Here is a 19762-nt window from a genome sequence, read left to right as displayed (position 1 = left end):
TAAACCAAACACAGTTCTTTATTACACATACTGAATGTTGAAACGGTGACAAAAATGGATGGGTTTTCAAATAGATTGTTTGTTTCTACTGTATATCTATATGGCTTTGCTGTGCCAAATCCCCACTAAAATGCTGGCGGGAATCACTTGTGCTTCTTCTTCTTCTGACTCTGACTCTCCTGAGGTTTGTCACGGTTCTCTCCGGACGTCTCGGGCACGGCCGGCTGCCAGCTCAGAGGGTTTTTTCTGTACATCGGCCAGGGAGGCAGGGTGAGCTGAAGAACAGGACAGCCAGAGTTACACAAGAGGATTTCTGAAACTTTACATCAAGCAAACGGAAGTCTCGTGACATACCAGACAGGACACTGTGAATCCAGCCAACATTATGTAAACCGTCCACCCAAACTGCTGAATAAATAATCCATAGACGAAGCCGATCACCTGCAAGATAGAAGACGTGAGGCAGAGGAGAAATGCCAGTGTTGTGATGGCTTTCGAGGTGCTTCCAGTGTTACTTACCGCTGACACCAGAATGATTCCTTGGAAAATTTGCTCGGCAAGTTTCTGTCCCTTATAGTCCTGCAAATAATCAGTGTGAATATATGAATACTCATGTTTATGTGATGAATTATACACAAGCAAGCCATCAGGAATGTGTACCAATTTGTATAAGAAACGTTAGAAATGTAGATCACCATGCATAAGACACACTTTCTCTTGGGATAGGTTATGCAATAAATAGGCTACTTATATATATTTAAAATATAATAGTGTAAATAATTACTTGGATACATTTCAACCACAAAATATATATTTAATGAATTACGTCATAAACATGTGGATCAATACTGTGTCTACTAAGAAAAACATTTTCATAAACGTTACATCCACAATTCCTCTCCATCACTTGACTCCCAAAGCTGTTGAGTGCACACTAGATTTAAACATTTAATGGGTAGCTTTCGTTCTAATACCAGCACTAGCTAGTTGGTGTCACTGTGCTGATTACAGCAGCAAAACCAAAGTTGAATTTTTATATTTTAATATTTCCACAGGACCGTCGCTAATGCGTTAGCTGCTAACATATGACAGTGTTTTAAAACAGCTCTAAACACCACTGAACTCACAATATAAACACGTGCACGCTTACCATCACAGGGAGGCTTACCATGTGTGTCGGAATGGATTTAAACATTGCAAGCATTTTGAAATAACAAAATGAAGCTGCTAGATAAGTTTATTCTGAAGAGAGTGATGGTTTGGTTTCCTGTTTGAAAGTGTGTACGTAGAGATCCGCAGGACCCCTTAAAAACATCGACCGGCTACAATGCTTCCATTCTGCACATATCAGAGAAAAATACCTCTTGTGATCTCTCGGTGCAGATGTGGCTTAAATAATAGGATGATAAGTTTTCGACGCTGTCTCAGTGGAATTCTAAATTAAAAGAAACATTTATGTTTATAATCAGGCAGTATTCTAGACGCACATTTCAGACCATATATGGTCAAGGGCGTGTTGAAGTACGTCATCAGGCGCTGGAACGATCAGATCTGTAATTCATATTAGAGATTCGGATTCGGATTTTGATTCATCTCAGTGACTCGAATCTTTTGCATCATTTCATTTCGTTCTGGTTTGCTCTTTGATTTTTTTATGTGGTAAAAAATGTTTTAAGTGATTTGTAATGAATTGTAAATCTGCTATTGCATTGTTACACCAGAAGATGGCAAAAAGCAAACGTTTTCGAGTCAATTACTACTTTAAATGCACAGACTCATGACCGAAACGAGTCTTGTTATGTCTTATTAAGATTTGCATTAACATATCTATATTATTTTCATTCCGTTTTGTCAACTGCTGGCTATGATTTGTATTAAGCGATACAAAATCAGTTCATTCAGTTCTGTGGAAGATTCAGTGATTTAGATTCCGTGGCTTTATTGGCATGGCAAAAAGCATTGCCGAAGCATTAATAACATTAAATTAAAGACATACACATTTAATTCAAAAAGGAAAAAAAGTTTGAGAAGGAAACCTCGGATCAGACTCCAATCTTCGACTCGTTCTGTGCACTGAAGGGGGCGTGTTCGTTCAAAGGGTCAAGCCAATGAAATGCTTCTATACAGGCCGCACTCGAATGCTATTGGCTCTCGCTACAGTCTGTCTTGAAGGAGTCAGTGCATCGAAGTGTGCGAGACTGATTCGTTCACTTAAAAGATTCGTTCAAAACACCAGTCGACTCCGGCTGTTGCGCTCTATCCTGATACTATATAACCAGTGAAAGGTCTTTTCTGCTCTGGCGTGTTCACTGCAGGACTGAAGGGTAACTGGACTTGTTGATGTTGAGTTGGCGTTTTGGATGAAGAACCGAAGAGACTCCAGACGATATAATAAGTAAGGTTTAGTACACACCTGCAGTTTTCAAGGCTTTATGTTTGAGCAGTTTTGGACTTCTTTGCTCAAATGCATTTTGTTTGTATATGCAGTGATTTCTTTACTTGTATGATTTAATTTGTAAGCTTCTTGTGTTATATTCCGCTTCAACCTGATGTTAAATACATATTTCTGTCGTTTTCTTTTCTGCTCACTCATGTTAGTGTTTGTTTTCATTCAGGATTTAAACTCGAGTGCTTTTGATCGAGTGCCATGACTGTACGCAGAGGTGAGTATATTCGAGTATATATATATATATATATACACACACACACACACACACACACACACACACACACACACACACACACACACACAAGGTTTTAAGCATTGCTTTCTTCAAACTTTATCTTTTAACATATAACCTCTCTTTTCCAGTGAATGTGGTTATTCTTGTGCTGCTTGCCATCGCCTTTTTGATTATTTTGCATCGAAATCTGCTAAATCTCAATGATTTCCTGAAGCAAGAGAATTCAGGTATGAAGATGTTGATGTTGGTGAAGTTGAAAAGTTTTTGGCACCCTCACTGATCTTTCTTTGTGTTTGCAGACACGGTGCCCGGGATGGTCCTGCCCTTTGAGACTGACCTCCTGTCGGGTCATAAGGTCATCCGAACAGGAGAGGAGATCCCAGTGCTCATCACCGCTCCAGAGGAGAGACTGGGAGCTGCTGTCACCGCCATGAACAGCATCTACCGCAACAGCAAAGCTAATGTAGTGTTCAACATAGTGACTCTAAATGAGTCTGTGGTTCATCTCAGGTACACCTTATATCGCATTACTATGGTTTATTAAACCAGGGGTTTTCAAACGGGTCCGCAAGGGAGTGCTTGGGGGTCCATGAAAACGTTTACAGAAAAATTATATATACAGTACCGGTCAAAAGTTTGGAAACATTAGTATTTTATTGTTTTTGAAAGAAGTCTCTTATGCTTATCAAGCCTGCTTTTATTTGATCACAAATACAGAAAATTGTAAATAATATTTGTGAAATATTGTTATGATTTAAAATATTGGTTTTCTATTTTAATATACTTTAAAATATAATTTATTTCTGTGATGCAAAGCTGAATCTACAGTGACACATGATAGTTTGGAAATCATTCTAATATGCTGCTTTATTATCAATATTGGAAATGCTGCTTAATATTTAACATTTTTTAAAAATCTTTTTAACTGTTTATTCATCAATGAATCCTGAAAAAATGATCACAGGTTCCAAAAAAATATCGAAAATATAACTGTTTCCAACATTGATAATAACTGAGTATCAAATCAGAATCCTAGAATGATTTCTGAAGGATCATGTGTCACTGAAGACTGGACCATGTGAGCGTTTACACCACGAAAGCAATCCGGTTAAATGCGTTTTCGACTACCTCTGAAAGTGGTCAATACGTTTTAGACCCCGTTTACACCTGTATTTAGCATCATCCACTTGTGATCTGATTGACCAAAACGGCAAATCTTAATACCAGGCGTAAAAAGATTGAAAACCCCTGTATCAAACTATATTGTGTTTCATTACCTGTGCTGTGATAATTTGGTACACATAATTATTTCTCATTCCAGAACATGGTTGAGTAAGACTGACTTGAAACATAAAATTATAATTTTTGATCCGAAGATCCTGGCTGGGAAAATATCTAATGATCCTCAGAAGGTGGAGGCAGTGAAGCCGGTAATCAAGCGCCAGTGCTTCTGTTAGAATAGAAGTGTAAATGTCAGTTATATATCATAACTGTATATGTATTTTATTTTTCAGTTGACCTTCGCCAGATTCTACATGCCAGTTTTCTTGCCAGATGCAGAGAAAGCAATTTACCTAGATGATGATGTAATTGTACAAGGTGAAGTGCATAGTTTTAGAATTTTTAAAGACCCCAGAATTCACATATTGTCCACAGAGGCATATCCTAATACCTGTCCAATCACATCAATCTAGAATGAGAATATCGCATGTCATTGCCTCTATATATACATATATGTGTATATATGTTTTGTTCTATGACGTACATTACACACACTCACACTCCAAACATTCTCATGTAGTAACTAGTAAACATAACAGCTTCAAAATTTGTGTTTTCAATATGGGTGTGTAATTTATGTTGTAGAACAAAACGTCCAAATATAGTAAACTTATGTTTACCACAGACCTTTTTTTTACTTTGAAAAACCCCATCATAAAAACCCTTAGGAAAATCTGGAGGGAACCAGTGGCGAATTAGTCTTCAAGGTTTAGACCTCATCCCTGCACCACTCTGTAAAATTACATTTTTAATTCTAAATAATTTTAATTTAAAGTGGCATCCAGTTATATGGGGTATGAAAATGGTTATTTTGTTAATAAAATGTTCAAATTTATTCAAATCTGTTTTATTTTTCACATTGGAAATGAAAGGTAAAGTTCATTGTATTGTGGAATACAGTTCTCTTTGGATTTGGATTTACACTGCACATTCTATTACGTGTAGTACACCATCTGCATATTTTACACATACAGAATTTATGCGTATTGTACAAGTATATATATGTAAATAAATATATATATATATATATATATATACATATATATATATATTGTAGGTATGGTACTGTGATTGGTACTGTAAAATACAGCAGGAAGTGCTAAATGTATTCTTTTCTATGGTTCAGGGGACATTCAGGAGCTTTTTGACACCAGTCTTAAGTTTGGGCATGCAGCAGCTTTCTCAGAGGACTGTGACTCTTCCTCCTCGAAAGGCATGGTCAGAGGAGCTGGAAATCAGGTGATTATTCTGTAATGATCTAAACTGCCTGGATTCCAGAATCCGCTCAGACCTGTCAGAATGTCAGCAGTGCGATGACAAAGACACACGGAGGAATATGACACTACAGGATGTTTTTTTTCAAAAACATGAACTTGTTTATCCAAATATAGCCATGGTTTTTGAATATATAAACCATTTATTTTCTATATTGTGGTATAAAATGATTCATACCATCCAGCCCCAATTCAAAAAAGTTTTGCATAACACATATTCCATGGATTTGCTCATTTGTTTTACCTGCTACAGAACAGCTATATTGGTTTTCTGGACTTCAAGAAAGAGGCGATCAAGAAGCTCGGAATGAGAGCAAACACTTGCTCGTTCAATCCTGGAGTCTTTGTGGCCAATCTAACCGAGTGGAAGCAGCAGAATATCACCAGCCAGCTTGAGTTCTGGATGGAGCACAATGCTAAGTTAGTTTCATGTTTCATTACTTGTGTTGTGTTCTGATTTATTATATTATTCATTAAAAAAAATGTTAAGGACAGCTGTTGTATGTTACAAGGCAGAGAACTGGAGTAAAATCCAGTGTTTAATCTGTTGAAATCCTCTAAGACATCTCGAGGTACAGGGCCGTAAATGGTTGTGTGTGGTCGTTTTGCTTTAGAGAGGACCTTTACAGTAAGACTTTGGCGGACAGCATCACAACGCCACCTATGCTCATCGTGTTCTACAAGCACCACTCGAACATTGATCCCATGTGGCACGTCCGACATCTCGGTGAGGAAGTCATTGAGGCTCTGGTTCATAAATGTAAAGCAGCTTTCTGAATCTCTTAGTGACCAATAGTTTTTCATTTTGACCTTTTCGTTTCTAGGGGCGACAGGAGCGGGGAATCGGTATTCAGCTCAGTTTGTGAAGGCTGCCAAACTTCTCCATTGGAACGGACATTATAAACCGTGGGGAAGAACCTCCTCTTTTTCTGACATTTGGGACAAATGGTACATTCCAGATCCCACAGGTAAATTCCACACAATCCGGAGACACGCTGAGGAAAAATAGACTGTGGTTTGGACTACATGCATACAAAAAAAAATAAGGAAAAAAAAAGTGCTTTGTGGAGGGACCTTGTCAGACATTTGGCTTTGTTCAGGGGATTTCTGGATGCAAAATATGGGGCCTTCTTAATGTTCTTTCAAGAAACCTAGTTACTGGGACCAACATTGAACAGAGAAACAGCAAAGAAGCAACATTCAACACCAATCAATGCACTACCTCAGCATCCATTGTCTAATTATAAAGTACTAACACTAAAACATTTATGGCAGAGCTTTTACATTTACATACAAGTGATCTAGATTTTTTTTTTTTAATGTCGTTTAATCCTGAATATTTTGGGGTGGAATTGTGGACCAACTTGTTTTTTTGTTGCAAAATTTATTTCATTATCAATATTTTAGTCTGTTTCAGGGCTTACGACACAAACCTGTGACGATTAACATTTCAAATGCTCTTTGACACTACACAAACCACTTTTCCCTTCGGTTAAGTGTTCAGTTATATTTCTGTGGGTGCATGTTTTTTCATGTCAGCTGTTACTCAGCATGTCAAGTTTTGTCCTCAGATTGAAGGGGAAATCATGCTAATTTGTACAGAAAGGAAAAACTGTTATAAAGTATTGAATAAAGCTCTGTATAATTTTTGTATGCAATGTAAGAGTGTTAACCCTTTATTTAGTCAAATAAGCTATAATGCACATTTTATTATGAATGAATACATACAGATACACTCTAACCGAGTGCCATTTTACAATCTGACTCCTCTCAGTCCATGAAATTTTACACAAAATCTGTGTTGAAATCATACGCGTCATCACTGTTGTTGTGCTGCATTGAAGTCAGGTCGACGTTGACAAACTTCACTTTAGTTTCTTTAGTTGGCTTGTCTACAAAAGATAAGACAAAACAACTGATAGACAGAAGACATCAAACCGAAAGAGGAAGTTTATTGGTGTAAATCACAAAACATACCTTCTCTCTTTTGTGTTGATTCCTGAATCTGTGTCTCCATCTTTGGAATGGGGATTTCAGCCTCAGGCTTAAATGTGGACAGCGGCTGTGTGCCAGCAGGGTTGACTTGACACTTAATTTGTACAAAAAAATAAAAGATGCATTAAAATCAAGACACTTCAATATGCATTCTGAGAAACAACAACATTTCTCTTGTATATGGTTTGTGAATATCAAATCTACTGGAGTTGCTGTCAGAGAGAAATCAGAGTTGGATTAAAAGGTCATCAAGGACTTATGTGAAGAACTAACTCATCATTTCTCATGGTCTCTGATGACAGAGGTAAGTGGCTCATATGAAGTACCTCGTCTGTGCTGGCGGTCATGTCCGTCTCATCTGCTTCTGTCGTTGCTGTTATCGTCTCTTTAGGCAGCTCACCGACGTCCAGCACACCAGCAGTGGGGCCTTTTGAGCTGAAATTTATACTGCTCGCTAGATTTGGGGACCGCACACCTGAGGACAGGTACATTTCATTGATATTTCGCTTCATTAAATCTCAAGTGTTATATTCTGATTTGTTCAATGAACTGATGTACCTCTGATGGCATTCTGGTTGCCCTCCCTCACCATGTCCATATTCAGACCTGACTGCAGTTCAGTCACGATGGCATCAGAGAGGTACGAGGGGAGGTCCTGTCGCTCTGGTGCTCTGCTGTGGTAACTCAGTTTAGCTCTAAAACACACAACATAATGCTTAGGAAGAGACTGCTGATTCGACTTAGAAAGAAAAAAGTGATTTAAGAATTATGTACGGTGAATAAACTCTGAAACTAACCCAGTCCAATCGTTGAGGAACGTCGTGGCTGCCAGCTCTGTGTTTGGGATGCCACCTTTCTGCAGGTAACCTCGTTTCTTGGCTAAGGTGGTCAAGAACTCTAAGGAGTTTCTGTAGTTTGGGACATTATACTGTAGCATTATCTGAAAGAGACACATGAAACAAAAAGTTTGCAATACTGTATGAGGTTAAAAAGAAAAATGACAATTGACCCCTCAAAAAGGATTTCCACTGTTAAAAGTTTTGTATTTGTCTGAAAAAAAAAAAATGTAATTCCTGTTGCAATTATTACCTACATTCTATGAAAAAAAACCTTTGGAAACAATGGAAGTCAATTTTTTAAATAAAAAATATATACACACATTGTTGGCATTCAAAACAGTTAATAATAATCTATAGAAAATGTATTACGACTTTGAATCAATGGCAATATGAGCATGTGCGATTTCCAAACTGCATCAAGTTATTTTATTTATTTAATATTTTAATTCAGAATTCTATGGAAGCTTGTTTCCGCCACAGAATAAAACACTTTAAAAGATAATTGCGACTTTTTATCTCACAATTGCGAGTTTACATCTCGCAATTCTGACTTTATTTCTCAGAATTGCAAGATATAAAGTCAGAATTGCATGAAATAGTCACAATTGCGTGTTATAAAGTCAGAATTGCGAGATATAATGTCAGAATTGTGTGAAATAGTCGCAATTACATCTTGTAGAGTCAGAATTTTTTCTTTTTTTCTCGCAATTGCGACTTTATATCACGCAATTCTGACTTTATAACACATAATTGCGAGTTTATATCTCGCAATTATGACATCTTTTCTCAGAATTGTGAGATATAAACTCACAATTGTGAGATATAAAGTCCAATTCTAAGGAAAAAAAAGATGGACACTTTTTTTTTTTAACCTCAGAAAAGTTTATATCTCACAATTCTGACTTTATAACACGCAATTGCGACTTTATATCATGCAATTCTGACTTTATATCTCCCAATTGCGTATTATAAAGTCAGAATTGCGTGATATAAAGTCCCAATTGCGAGAAAAAAAGTCAGAATTCGGACTTTATAAGACGCAATTGCGACTTTATTTCATGCAATTCTGACTTTATATCTCGCAGTTCTGAGAAATAAATGTAAACTCGCAATTGTGAGATAAAAAGTCGCAATTATTTTTTCAAATGTTTTATTCTGTGGCGGAAACAAGCTTCCATAGAATTCTGTGACTTTCTCAGACCTGCCAACCTGTAAGCATTTAGCATAGCAGTTACGCATTTTGACCTTAAATGCTGGTACGAAACAACACAAAAAGCTGGTGAAGCCTTTGGGGCAGGTCGCATCAGTGAACCTCTATCTAAAAATAGCTTTTAGTTTACAGCACAGACTGGAATACCAGATTGCTTATGTCTGTGGTATAAACTATTTAGATGCTTTTATAATGAATTCCTGGTTCAGGAAACCATTCAGGCTCAGAGTCAGCGTATGTACCACCGTATGTACACAAATTATAGGAAAGTTGCTGACCGCTAAATTAACTTAATCACGCCGCTGAGACTCCACTATAGGATGTAGTGACGGATCGCGTGCGCTCCACTGAATTCACTCCTATCGGTTGTCGCTCTTGAAAGTTGTTCTTCATTTGCATAAACTTAAACCTATCAACTTTGTCACGTCGCTGGACACATCCTGTCACCAATGGTCACTGTCACTCATGCGGCCAGAAATCACCAGCTCTCCATTGAAACAAATGTGATTTTGTCACTTAAGAGAGAGGATGCATTCTCGTTCTAAAATTCTGTGCAAACCTGAGTCAACGTTTGATCTAAAAGCCACAAATCTCCTATTGTGATTTCTTAAGGTGTTCCTTACATGCTGCTGATTGCACTGTTTGAGTAAAGTCCTGACTGCTTCCAGGGGACTCTCCTCCTTCTCCTCCACCTGGAGGCTCCTGAGGGCCATCACGTCTCCTGGGTTACCGGGGGCCGCCACAATCCCTGGGCTGTCAATCATCTTCACACTTTTAGTAATATGCACTTCTTGCATACATCTATATAGGAGGGGAAGAATATCATTGAGGTTGGTATGTTATTGAGGCTCAATGCCTTACAGCAGAAATGCATTTTGGGAAATGAAGCTCAGTGTTGGATTGATTGAAGACTTCATGTGGTGGTCAGTTCAATACAGTTCATCATGCTTCAAATTCACATATACTAGGACACTAAAATAATGAAGCTTTACCTGGTCAATCCTCTCTGTAAGCCAACATGACAGGCTCGCATTTCTTTCAGACTATTGATGATGCTGCTCTTTCCCACGTTAGGGAAACCTGAAGACAAGGCAACAGTAAAAGGTTCAATAGAAACACACTAAGCAGTTACGAAATTATTTCATGATGACGAAATGAGATCACCGTGGTGCATAAAAATGACAAGAAGTCCTACCGACAAGGCCAACTTTAAGCATGGTCTCGCCATCTTTCTTGTTAGCCAAGTCAGTAAGCGTCTGTAGGAGACAGTCACGTCCAAAACATGAAGCTGCTCTGCTGTGATCCAGAACTGCATTCGTTCCTCTCTGCTTCTTCTGTGACTGTAAAATGGAGAATATGAAGTGACAATGAGTGCGCTTATGTAAACGCGTTAACCCGTTTCCCTTTATCGGAGTAAGGTCATAAACGGCTTAAGCATAAACTGTTGGTCAGTTTATTAGCTCGGCTAATGTATGCACTGTTATTGATACAGTTTCCACATGTTCACCGCAATAAATTAGAAAAATACTCGGTAAATAAGTACAAGTAAAATAATCGGTTTGTTGATGCACTTGTGAATGCAGATGGTGAGGAATTACAGGAATTATTTTATATGTAGTCTTTACATTAAAAAAAATTAATTATAATGTTTCTCTCTAGGCCAATTCAATTAACTTATGAGAAATTTGAATCAAGGTCACAGGCTGTATTGGCATTGCACTCTTTAGCAGTAGCACTTGTGTAATTCTACATATCCCTTTTCCTTAGTTCAGTGGTTCTCCAATTAGAGTGCCGTACCCCCTCTCTTCCACTTAGGCTGCAGTCACACCTTTTCCATTAAGGGACGACATTTGCCCTCTTTAATCAATTTTTCCAGTTAATTTTTTACCTTTATAAAACAAATAATGCTTTAAATAAAACAATGTTCATATAAATATGCAATGATGGTAAAAACAAAGTGATTCAATTAAAACTAAGTCACTGTCTTGAGTCAGTCATCGAGTCTTCCATTCATTCAGTAACGAAGCAAGTTGCTGTATTTATGAACGGGTCATTGAATCTCACGATTCGTTCATGAATCACAGCGGTGTGCTGCAGTTCTGCTGTGGATTTCGTTGCAAAATAGAGCAATAAGCCTACTGACAATACTGTTTTAAATGTAGTACATCACTTAATATTACCCTTTTGTTTGTTGAACTGTTGTATAAAATCAATGTCACATTTGAAATCGTTTGGATAATCAGGAAACATTGCATTCTTGCTCGTATAATATGATTAACATTAAAAACACAGCTGGATATCAGCCTGCATTTTGATCGCACATTTAGTCGCACAAACAGCGCAAGCGGCTCGTGACAGAACACACTTTGAATGACACTTTAATTTAAGTAGAAAATCTCAAATGAAGATCGCTGAACTCGTTTACTTTTCAGATCATCCGCGCTTCTTCAGCAGTGTAGAGCATGTGCACATGGTTGCCAGATACTAATGAAAAGACCGGGTAGAAACGTGTTCTTTTGACAGAAAAGCCCTGATGGGGGATTCAATTATTGAAATCTGGTAACCGTAAGCATGAACGCTCGTAAAAACTGTAATGTGTTGTCTCCTTTATTCGACAAAAACAAGTGGTTTTGGTCAAGTTTTTATTTTTTTAAACACATTTCAGTCTCGTCTTTTTCCGTCAACGATATTGCATGTGTTGATAGTCACAGTTATCGTTTAATGACGTGGGTGTCGTCTCTCATCGTCTTGTCTTAGTCAGGAAAAAAAAGGTCGTCAACTAACATTTTTCGTCATAGTTTTGGTTAAAATTAACACTGCCTCAAACTGAGTAGTGCATCACTGAGAAACGTCCTGCTCGAGTCGTCCTTGCGATGGAGTTTCGGGTTGAATAACTAGTTCTTTTAGTGTTTCATCATCAAACTCGCGCTCAGATTGATATGGTAAAATCTACTTCATTGTTCGTTACTGTGTTTAGTTTACGGTGTAGGAAGCCTCAGGACACGCAGAGCTGACATTGTTATGGCAATGGGTGTTTTTGTTTTCGACACGCGCGCTGTACGCGGTAGACCAATCACAACAGACTGAGCTGTCTGGCCAATCAGAGCAGTCAGAGCTCACGGAAAGGAGTGATTTAGAGAGATTGATTCATCTGACAAGTCGTTTGAGAATCATTAAAAAATGTGGTGATGTGCAAATGTATATTATGAGAAAATGAAACCTGAATGTTTTTTGACCTTTGATGCATGTAAACCTGTTGTAGGAGACTCCAAAACAACACACTTTAAGGGATGTTTTACATTATGGAACCACATACCACAGTTCTGTCCTTTAGTTGCATAGATGCTTTGAAGAGAAAAGTTGGACACTCAGCTTCAAGATACCCAAGCCATTTCTCTAGGTTATCCTTAGGAACAAGATCTAAAAAGTAAAAAGAGACTTTAATAACCAGTTTCCATCATGATAACTGGGTGACTTTAAGTGTATGGCAATGCAGACTGCTCTCTACCTATTTTGTTCAATATGAACAAGAGTTTTTTCTTTCCCTCATGTTTCAGGACGGTTTCCTCCAGCTGAGGACAGCGGCAGCCCAGAGGATCTCTAGCATCCAAAACCTCCACGATCACATCAGATGCCTCAATAACCTGCACAAGAATTCAATCCCATGTAAGATCAACCTTGTGAATGACCATTTTGGCCATGTTGGAGACCCTCACACAGATTCAGGAATATATTATTGTCAGTTTGTTATGCTGGAAATCAGTTTGTCAACTTGCCTTGTTCAGCTCGCAGCATTTGAATGTTTTAGCGCTTTTCTCTTTAGCTACCGCAGCCCTTGCTTCTCTAACTTTCGTCCCCTGCAAACAACCAATAAAGTTAGAAGTGAAGCTAGAGTCAGTGATTTACTTCTTTAGTAAAAGTTTCTACACCTTTCTTACCTTTTTAGCTTTCTTGGCTGCAGGTTCGACTCCTGCACTGGCAGCTTCTTTCCCCTCTTTCCTCTTCGCAGCTCTTTCTTGCTTCTTTACAATCTTGTTTTGCTCTTTCAGAGCTTCAAGCTTCAAGAACAACATAATTAATACACATCAGTTAAGTGCAAAGACATATGCTTCAGTAATTGATAGGTACAAAACACTCTGACTGTTAGTCTGGAAAAATGAAATTTGATTTCCATTGGTTTTAGTAATGATCTTACCTCCTGTTTTCTCTGCTCAGCCTCTCGAAGCACTTCCTCTTTAAAAGGCGCACTGTTTGGTACTCCAACATCTTTCTTTGGCTTTCGGCTTATCCCGGTCTTCTTTGCAGCTTTCTTTAATTTACGGTTATGCTCCCGAACCTAGCAATGGAGAAAGACAAAAAATAATAAATGGCAAGAGTCCAAAATGTGTAATAATAACATCAAGAAAAATAATAAACAACATTAAGCCTTATGTGTTTGTCCTTCGGACGAGTAAACCGGACATTCACTTGAGTAAAAAGGTTACTTGTCTGGATAGAAAAAAAATATACTCAGTGTTCTATCAGCTTTTACTTGCTTAAATAAGCATATTTGTGATATTTGCTCTCTGAAATTTATTTCCAGGGCATTTCTTTTCCAGTTAGGCTCCTCTGGATGATGCATTAACATGTTTACGGTTATTGCCTTGTCAATTAATAATAATAGAGCCATGTTTGCAGTTGTGCCACCCTGAGTTTTTCAATTATCTCAACAGCTGTAAACTGCTGATGTTTCTAAAACGTTTATATGAAAGATTTCAAACCTAATATGACGCCATAGTATATTTTATTATTAAGACACCATTTTAAATGGTTGTCTAAGTCCGTGTAAGATAGCAAAACATAAAACAAGTACTACTTAAATGTACTAAAAATGAATTCAAACTAAATCGGTTTATAGAATAAAACAGTGAATTTATCAAATTATTTTAAAAGGAAATCATGCACTTGGACACAGAAATACGCACGCATGTCATTAACCCATACATACATGGGCTGTAACAAAGCCCATATTAACGTATGTAACTTACATGTACAGTTGAAATCTCTTACCTTCTTTTGTATTTTGAAGCGTTTGGCGCATGATACGCGTTTGCTTGCCTTCTTCAACTCTACAAAAGACACGTGAGTTCCGTCAGTGTTTGACTACTTACTTCTGATAGTTTATTACATCCTTTTAGCAAACAACGGGTAAATATAATGATTTACGCTGCTTTGGTATGCTTAAAGTACGTTAATAATACTATTTTTGAGAGTATATACTCACTCGGCCTCTTCATGTCTGTAGCTGCTCCAGCACGCGCTCCTCTCGTACACGACGCAGCACGTGTCTACTCCTCACTTCCGCTTCCGCTCTCGCGCTGTGAAGGGTTAATTTTTTTCCCTCAGTTTCTTAATAAATCACTCAGCCTCCTTGTTGAATGTGTGTCAGTCCTCAGACAGCTCTCAGAGACAGCTGATCAGACACGGACGGTAAGGCCTGCACCTCGCGCGCTCTGTGTATTGTTTGCAATATCTGCCGTTCATGCTATAATAAAGCGCGAGCATCATCACGCAGAGTGTTGCATGGCCCAGTGCGTGCGTGCGCGTGTGTGTGTATGTATGTGTGTGTGTCTTTGTTTTTATCCGCCTGTGCTGATGCATGTGTCACACAGCTTGTGTCTGCAGACACATAACGGTCCCACCTTCACCATCATCATCATCATCATCATCGCACTGCTGAAGTGGCTGTGATCATCAGACGTGATAATAAATGCATCTGATCACAGGTTCACGCATTGTCTCATAGCTGCACATCACTCATGTTGGAGGTGCTATTGTAAGAACAGCATAATAAAAATCCGGGTTGTGCAGAAGACTGATATTGATCTGCAGCTTCTTGTGTTGTTCTATATCTGCATACTTTCAAAAGTGTGGACATCTTTCTCTTAAATGGCACATGAATGTTTACACGTATCAGCTGCCACTAATTTGTAAGCTGGTATTAACCAGCAGTACTGTACTTTAGGACGACTGCTAATTTTCTACTACACCAACAATAATCAGTTAATTGTATTATATGCTTATTTAATTAGTGCTGTAAAATCGATTAATCGCATCTTAACAAAAGTCTGTTTACATAATATATTTATAATTATACTGATACTATACAAATATATATATAAATATATATAACATATACATTTGATAATATATATATATATATATTATGTATACTGTATGTATATCATATGCACTGATTTGAAAACAATTTCCCGTATATTCCACATATATATTCAGTTATAAAGATGAAAATACTGTAAAATATTTAACAATATCAGTGTTAGAAGCTTTCAAAATCTTTCTGCCATTTTGCTTATTTTTTATTTTATTTATTTATTTGTGGTGGTGACTAATACTAGTTGCCATTTTCTTTTCTTTTTAGCAATAATAACTTCTTTTTAAAACTATGGCTACCATTTTTATAAACAACACTGGTAAATGGATGTCTAGACATAATTCTGTTAGTAAATGGCACTAGCTAGTATTACTGTATTGTGGGATTATTGTTAATTCATGACGAAGCCAATGACAATACTTTATGGCTATTTTTAATAAATACATTATTAAATTTGATTTGAAAATGTTCGTTTACTGACCCTTTACCATGATAAGCATAGTTTCCACCAAAATATCAGTCACTACAATTATTTTTACTATTATGAAATATTTCTAAATTTATATTTGATCTCATTCTAACAGAGTTTTCAGAATCATTTTCATTTAATTTATTTTTATTTTGATAACAGTGTTGGTATATAGCAAATAACCACAGTTGTATCTTATTATTAGTAACTGTGTGACTATAACGTTTTGGTGCAATCAGTGGTTTGCTCTTAATCACATAATTCTGTTAGTACCCCGGTATTAAATGAGTAGTATTACTGTGCAACAACTTTACTTCAACAGCAGTAATTTATAAAAAATATATTTAAGGAGCATTCAGTTATTAACTATTTGACTTATTACATCTCTTTCCTAGCGTTTACAATGGGCTCAAAGCGACGGAGAGCCACGTCTCCATCCAGCAGTGTGAGCGGAGGAGATTTCGAGGACAGCCAGACAACATCCATACCTTCAACCAGTCGGAAGAGGAGAAGAACCACAAACATCCCCACTGTTGACCCTGTGAGTTCATACACTTCATGTACATTTGATGTGATCCATCTCTCCCAGATCAAGTGACTTCACAATCTGCTTTAGGAATATTGCATATTCTAGTGCGTCATCTGTTTTCCTTACAGATTGCTGTGTGTCATGAGTTGTACAACACTATCAGAGACTATAAGGATGATCAGGGCAGGATGCTGTGTGAACTCTTCATCAGAGCACCAAAGAGAAGGTCAGTGACACACGAGAGATCGAGTGAATATCTAAAACAGTTTCAACATCACAGTGGATAAGACATGCAATGCGTCCCCACAGGAACCAGCCGGATTACTATGATGTGGTGTCGCAGCCCATCGACATGATGAAGATCCAGCAGAAGCTGAAGATGGAGGAGTATGATGATGTTGAGCAGCTCACAGCCGACTTTCAGCTCTTATTCAACAATGCCAAGACGTACTACAAAGTGCGTATCTATCTTACACTAGCAGTCCAATGCTTGAAATCATGTCTCTCATGCTCACCAAAGCTGCATCAGTATAGTAAAAACTGTAATATTATTAGAATAACTGTTTTAATATATTTTAAAATGTCATTTATTCCTGTACGTTTTCAGCATCATTTCTTCAGTGTCACATGATCCTTCAGAAATCATTCTAAAATTTGCTGCCTAATTATTATTTGTGCATTATTATTATAACAGTTCTTAATATCAATGTTGAAAACAGTTGTGCTGCTTCATATTTATGTGTGAAACTGATATATGTTTTAAGATTCTTTGTTGAATAGAAAGTTCAAAAGAACAGCATTTATTTGAAATAGAAAGCTTTTGTAACATTATGAATATCTTTACTGTCACTTTTGATTCATTTAACGCGTCCTTGCTGAATAAAAATATGAATTTCTTAAAAAAAAAAACTCACAGCCCAAACTTACACAAAAGATATTGATAATAAGAAACATTGATAATTATAAAAAGGTTTCTTGAGCAGCAAATCATCATATTAGAGTGATTTCTGAAGGATCATGTGACACTGAAGACTGGAGTAATGATGCTGAAAATTCAGTTTAGATCACAGGAATAAATTACAGTTTACTATATATTAAAATAGAAAACCGTTTTTTAACATTCTAATCATATTTCTGTATTTGTATTCAAATAAATGCAGACGTGGTGAGTGGAAGTGACTTCTTTCAAAAACATTAAACAATCTTAATCATTCTAAACTTTTGACCGGGAAATATATTTGTATATTGTTTTAATTATTGTGCCATGAATAGGTTTGAGAAAGTGAGATTGAAATATTGATGATTATTGCTTTAGATCTACCAAATCATTTAAATAGGAAATTCACAAATGCCAAAAAATAAATAAATACAAATCAGAATACGCTAAAGCCTCTTTTCCTGTGCAGCCAGAAACTCCGGAGTACAGAGCGGCTTGTAAACTGTGGGATCTGTACATTCGCACCAAAAACGAGTTTGTGCAGCGAGGAGACTATGATGAAGATGATGACGATGACGACACACAGGAAACCCCCGGAGGGGCCACAGAGGAGGAGGTCAGAGGTCGCAGATCTTGACGGTCATGTTGTGTCTGTCGCCAGGGAGGATTAGGACCTATTCAGAAGAGTTTTAGATGTGTTTGGGCAGAGTTAAATCAATTCTGCTTTGTTTTGTTTGTACAGTCCGTCTCAAGCCTTAAGGAAGTTCTCGGGCAGCTTCTGGATGCTGTGCTGTCGTACACAGAACACGGGCGTCTCATCAGTGAACTTTTCCAGAGACTTCCCTCTAAAGTGGTAGTTGTCTCAGTTTCGTTTGAGTACATACACAAACATATTATATTATTATTATTATTATTAATTAAACATTTAAACATTCTTTTTCAGCAATATCCAGATTATTATGCTATTATTAAAGAACCAATAGATCTGAAGATCGTTGCACACCGGATACAGGTATCTTATTATTATGATCATAATCTATTACAGCTTATCACCATTTATTATCGATTTACACTGAAGTTTGTGTCTTTTCTCCCTTAGATGTGCTACTATAAAAGTGTAAACCATATGGCTAAAGACGTTGACTTGTTAGTCAAAAATGCCAAAACCTACAATGAACCCGGATCACAAGTGTTTAAAGTAATGTGTCACTGAAGTTCTGTTTGCATTTGAATACAATTTATGTAATATCTTAGACTTGCACTGATTAGCATTTTGTAATAGTTTAATACATATATAATGCCATGTTGTCTGTGATATAGATATATATATATATATATATGGATTTTTATTATATTTGAAATCATGAATTTCCAGGATGCAAACACCATCAAAAAGATCTTTGCACAGAGAAAACTGGAGCTTGAACATGCAGAACCTGTTAAAAGTAGCATCAGGATCAGGTAAGTTGTTTTATGGATTGCATATTTTCATAACACATTTTATTAGTTAGTTATTTTAGCTTAAGTATGTAAAATAGAATAGAATTATTGAATTGTACCAAATATATTAGTTTTCAGCATCAGAATGAGGTAGATTATGGATTACATTTTATGGATTACAAATCATGGATTACATTTTAATATTATAATAAAAGTAGCATCAGGATCAGGCAAGTTGTGTTATGGGTTACATATTATCATAACACACTTTATTAGTTAGTTATTTTAGCTTAAGTATATAGAATAGAATTATAAAATTGTATTAAATATATTAGTTGTCACCAACAAAATGAGGTAAATTATGGATTACATTTTGTGGATTACAAGTCATGGATTACATTTTAATATCATAAAATAATTTTAAGAAATGTGCTAGTTTTACAACATGCAGACATTTTTTTTAACTTTTGGCAATATAATATTTGCATTTGCGTAATTTTACAATTGCACCATTTTAATATAGTAAAAATTATATAAAAAGTATCATTGTGTTTTTTTAAGGTTTGTAATATGGTGTTATGTACCCACTCTAATGTGTGGTTTTTAAATTAATGAATGATTTTTATCTACAAACTAAAACATTTATATTCTGTGAAGTTTGACTTGTATTGTTTTTGCTCTGGTGTTTGTGAACAGAAACAGAAGGTTTGCACAAGGAGACAGACTCTCCTCCATCACTACCGCTCTACAGTACGGCTCAGAGAGCGAAGAGGATGCCATACTAACTGGTAATAGCACTGTTGAAGACAGAGATGTAACATCAATATATTATGTTAGAATTTGTCTTGTATACTATATACTAGGGATGCACCGAAGTTCCGGCTGCTGAAAATTATCGGCCGGAAATGGCATTTTTGGTTTTTGGCCGAAAGAGAAAAAAGGCCGAAAAT

General features: G+C 36.8%; 4 protein-coding genes across 7 annotated transcripts in view; 2 read left to right on the top strand and 2 right to left on the bottom strand.

Moving 5' to 3' along the window:
- On the bottom strand, positions 1 to 1471 carry spcs1 (signal peptidase complex subunit 1). 2 transcript variants are annotated; one of them, XM_081357179.1, is made up of 4 exons: positions 1169 to 1471; positions 520 to 579; positions 355 to 441; positions 1 to 275 (listed from the first exon to the last, which is right to left on the bottom strand). In XM_081357179.1, exons 1-4 carry the CDS (start codon positions 1202 to 1204, stop codon positions 144 to 146), a joined length of 315 nt encoding a protein of 104 aa, XP_081213305.1. In that variant the 5' UTR covers positions 1205 to 1471; the 3' UTR covers positions 1 to 143. The 2 variants fall into 2 exon arrangements, with proteins under 2 accessions (XP_081213305.1, XP_081213306.1); XM_081357180.1 differs by having other exon boundaries at positions 1151 to 1451.
- Positions 1472 to 2194: 723 nt separating this feature from the next.
- glt8d1 (glycosyltransferase 8 domain containing 1) lies at positions 2195 to 6900 on the top strand. The gene is made up of 10 exons (XM_081357356.1): positions 2195 to 2395; positions 2616 to 2663; positions 2813 to 2911; positions 2984 to 3194; positions 4006 to 4114; positions 4199 to 4283; positions 5092 to 5204; positions 5493 to 5659; positions 5854 to 5966; positions 6064 to 6900. The coding sequence occupies exons 2-10, from the start codon at positions 2648 to 2650 to the stop codon at positions 6246 to 6248; spliced, it is 1098 nt and encodes a 365-aa protein (XP_081213482.1). The 5' UTR covers positions 2195 to 2395; positions 2616 to 2647; the 3' UTR covers positions 6249 to 6900.
- gnl3 (G protein nucleolar 3) lies at positions 6617 to 14913 on the bottom strand. Its single transcript, XM_081357355.1, has 15 exons — positions 14547 to 14913; positions 14333 to 14391; positions 13479 to 13619; positions 13222 to 13341; positions 13060 to 13140; positions 12792 to 12927; positions 12600 to 12703; positions 10479 to 10623; positions 10276 to 10363; positions 9907 to 10084; positions 8032 to 8174; positions 7793 to 7929; positions 7561 to 7709; positions 7217 to 7328; positions 6617 to 7131 (listed from the first exon to the last, which is right to left on the bottom strand). Exons 1-15 carry the CDS (start codon positions 14557 to 14559, stop codon positions 7025 to 7027), a joined length of 1713 nt encoding a protein of 570 aa, XP_081213481.1. The 5' UTR covers positions 14560 to 14913; the 3' UTR covers positions 6617 to 7024.
- Positions 14597 to 19762, top strand: part of pbrm1 (polybromo 1) — a 26130-nt gene continuing 20964 nt past the window's right edge. For all 3 annotated transcript variants that reach the window (XM_081357352.1, XM_081357354.1, XM_081357353.1), the window contains exons 1-10: positions 14597 to 14752; positions 16302 to 16447; positions 16564 to 16661; positions 16745 to 16892; positions 17842 to 17988; positions 18115 to 18225; positions 18316 to 18384; positions 18472 to 18570; positions 18748 to 18833; positions 19509 to 19600. In XM_081357352.1, the coding sequence (XP_081213478.1) occupies positions 16310 to 16447; positions 16564 to 16661; positions 16745 to 16892; positions 17842 to 17988; positions 18115 to 18225; positions 18316 to 18384; positions 18472 to 18570; positions 18748 to 18833; positions 19509 to 19600 (988 nt within the window). In that variant the 5' untranslated portion in view covers positions 14597 to 14752; positions 16302 to 16309. The remainder of the gene's footprint in view (positions 14753 to 16301; positions 16448 to 16563; positions 16662 to 16744; positions 16893 to 17841; positions 17989 to 18114; positions 18226 to 18315; positions 18385 to 18471; positions 18571 to 18747; positions 18834 to 19508; positions 19601 to 19762) is intronic.

This window comes from Scardinius erythrophthalmus (genome assembly GCF_964197995.2).
Source record: "Scardinius erythrophthalmus genome assembly, chromosome: 25".
Taxonomy (NCBI): Eukaryota; Metazoa; Chordata; class Actinopteri; order Cypriniformes; family Leuciscidae; genus Scardinius; species Scardinius erythrophthalmus.
Note: the sequence above shows the minus strand (reverse complement) of the source record. Positions and strands in the feature narration are given on the sequence as shown.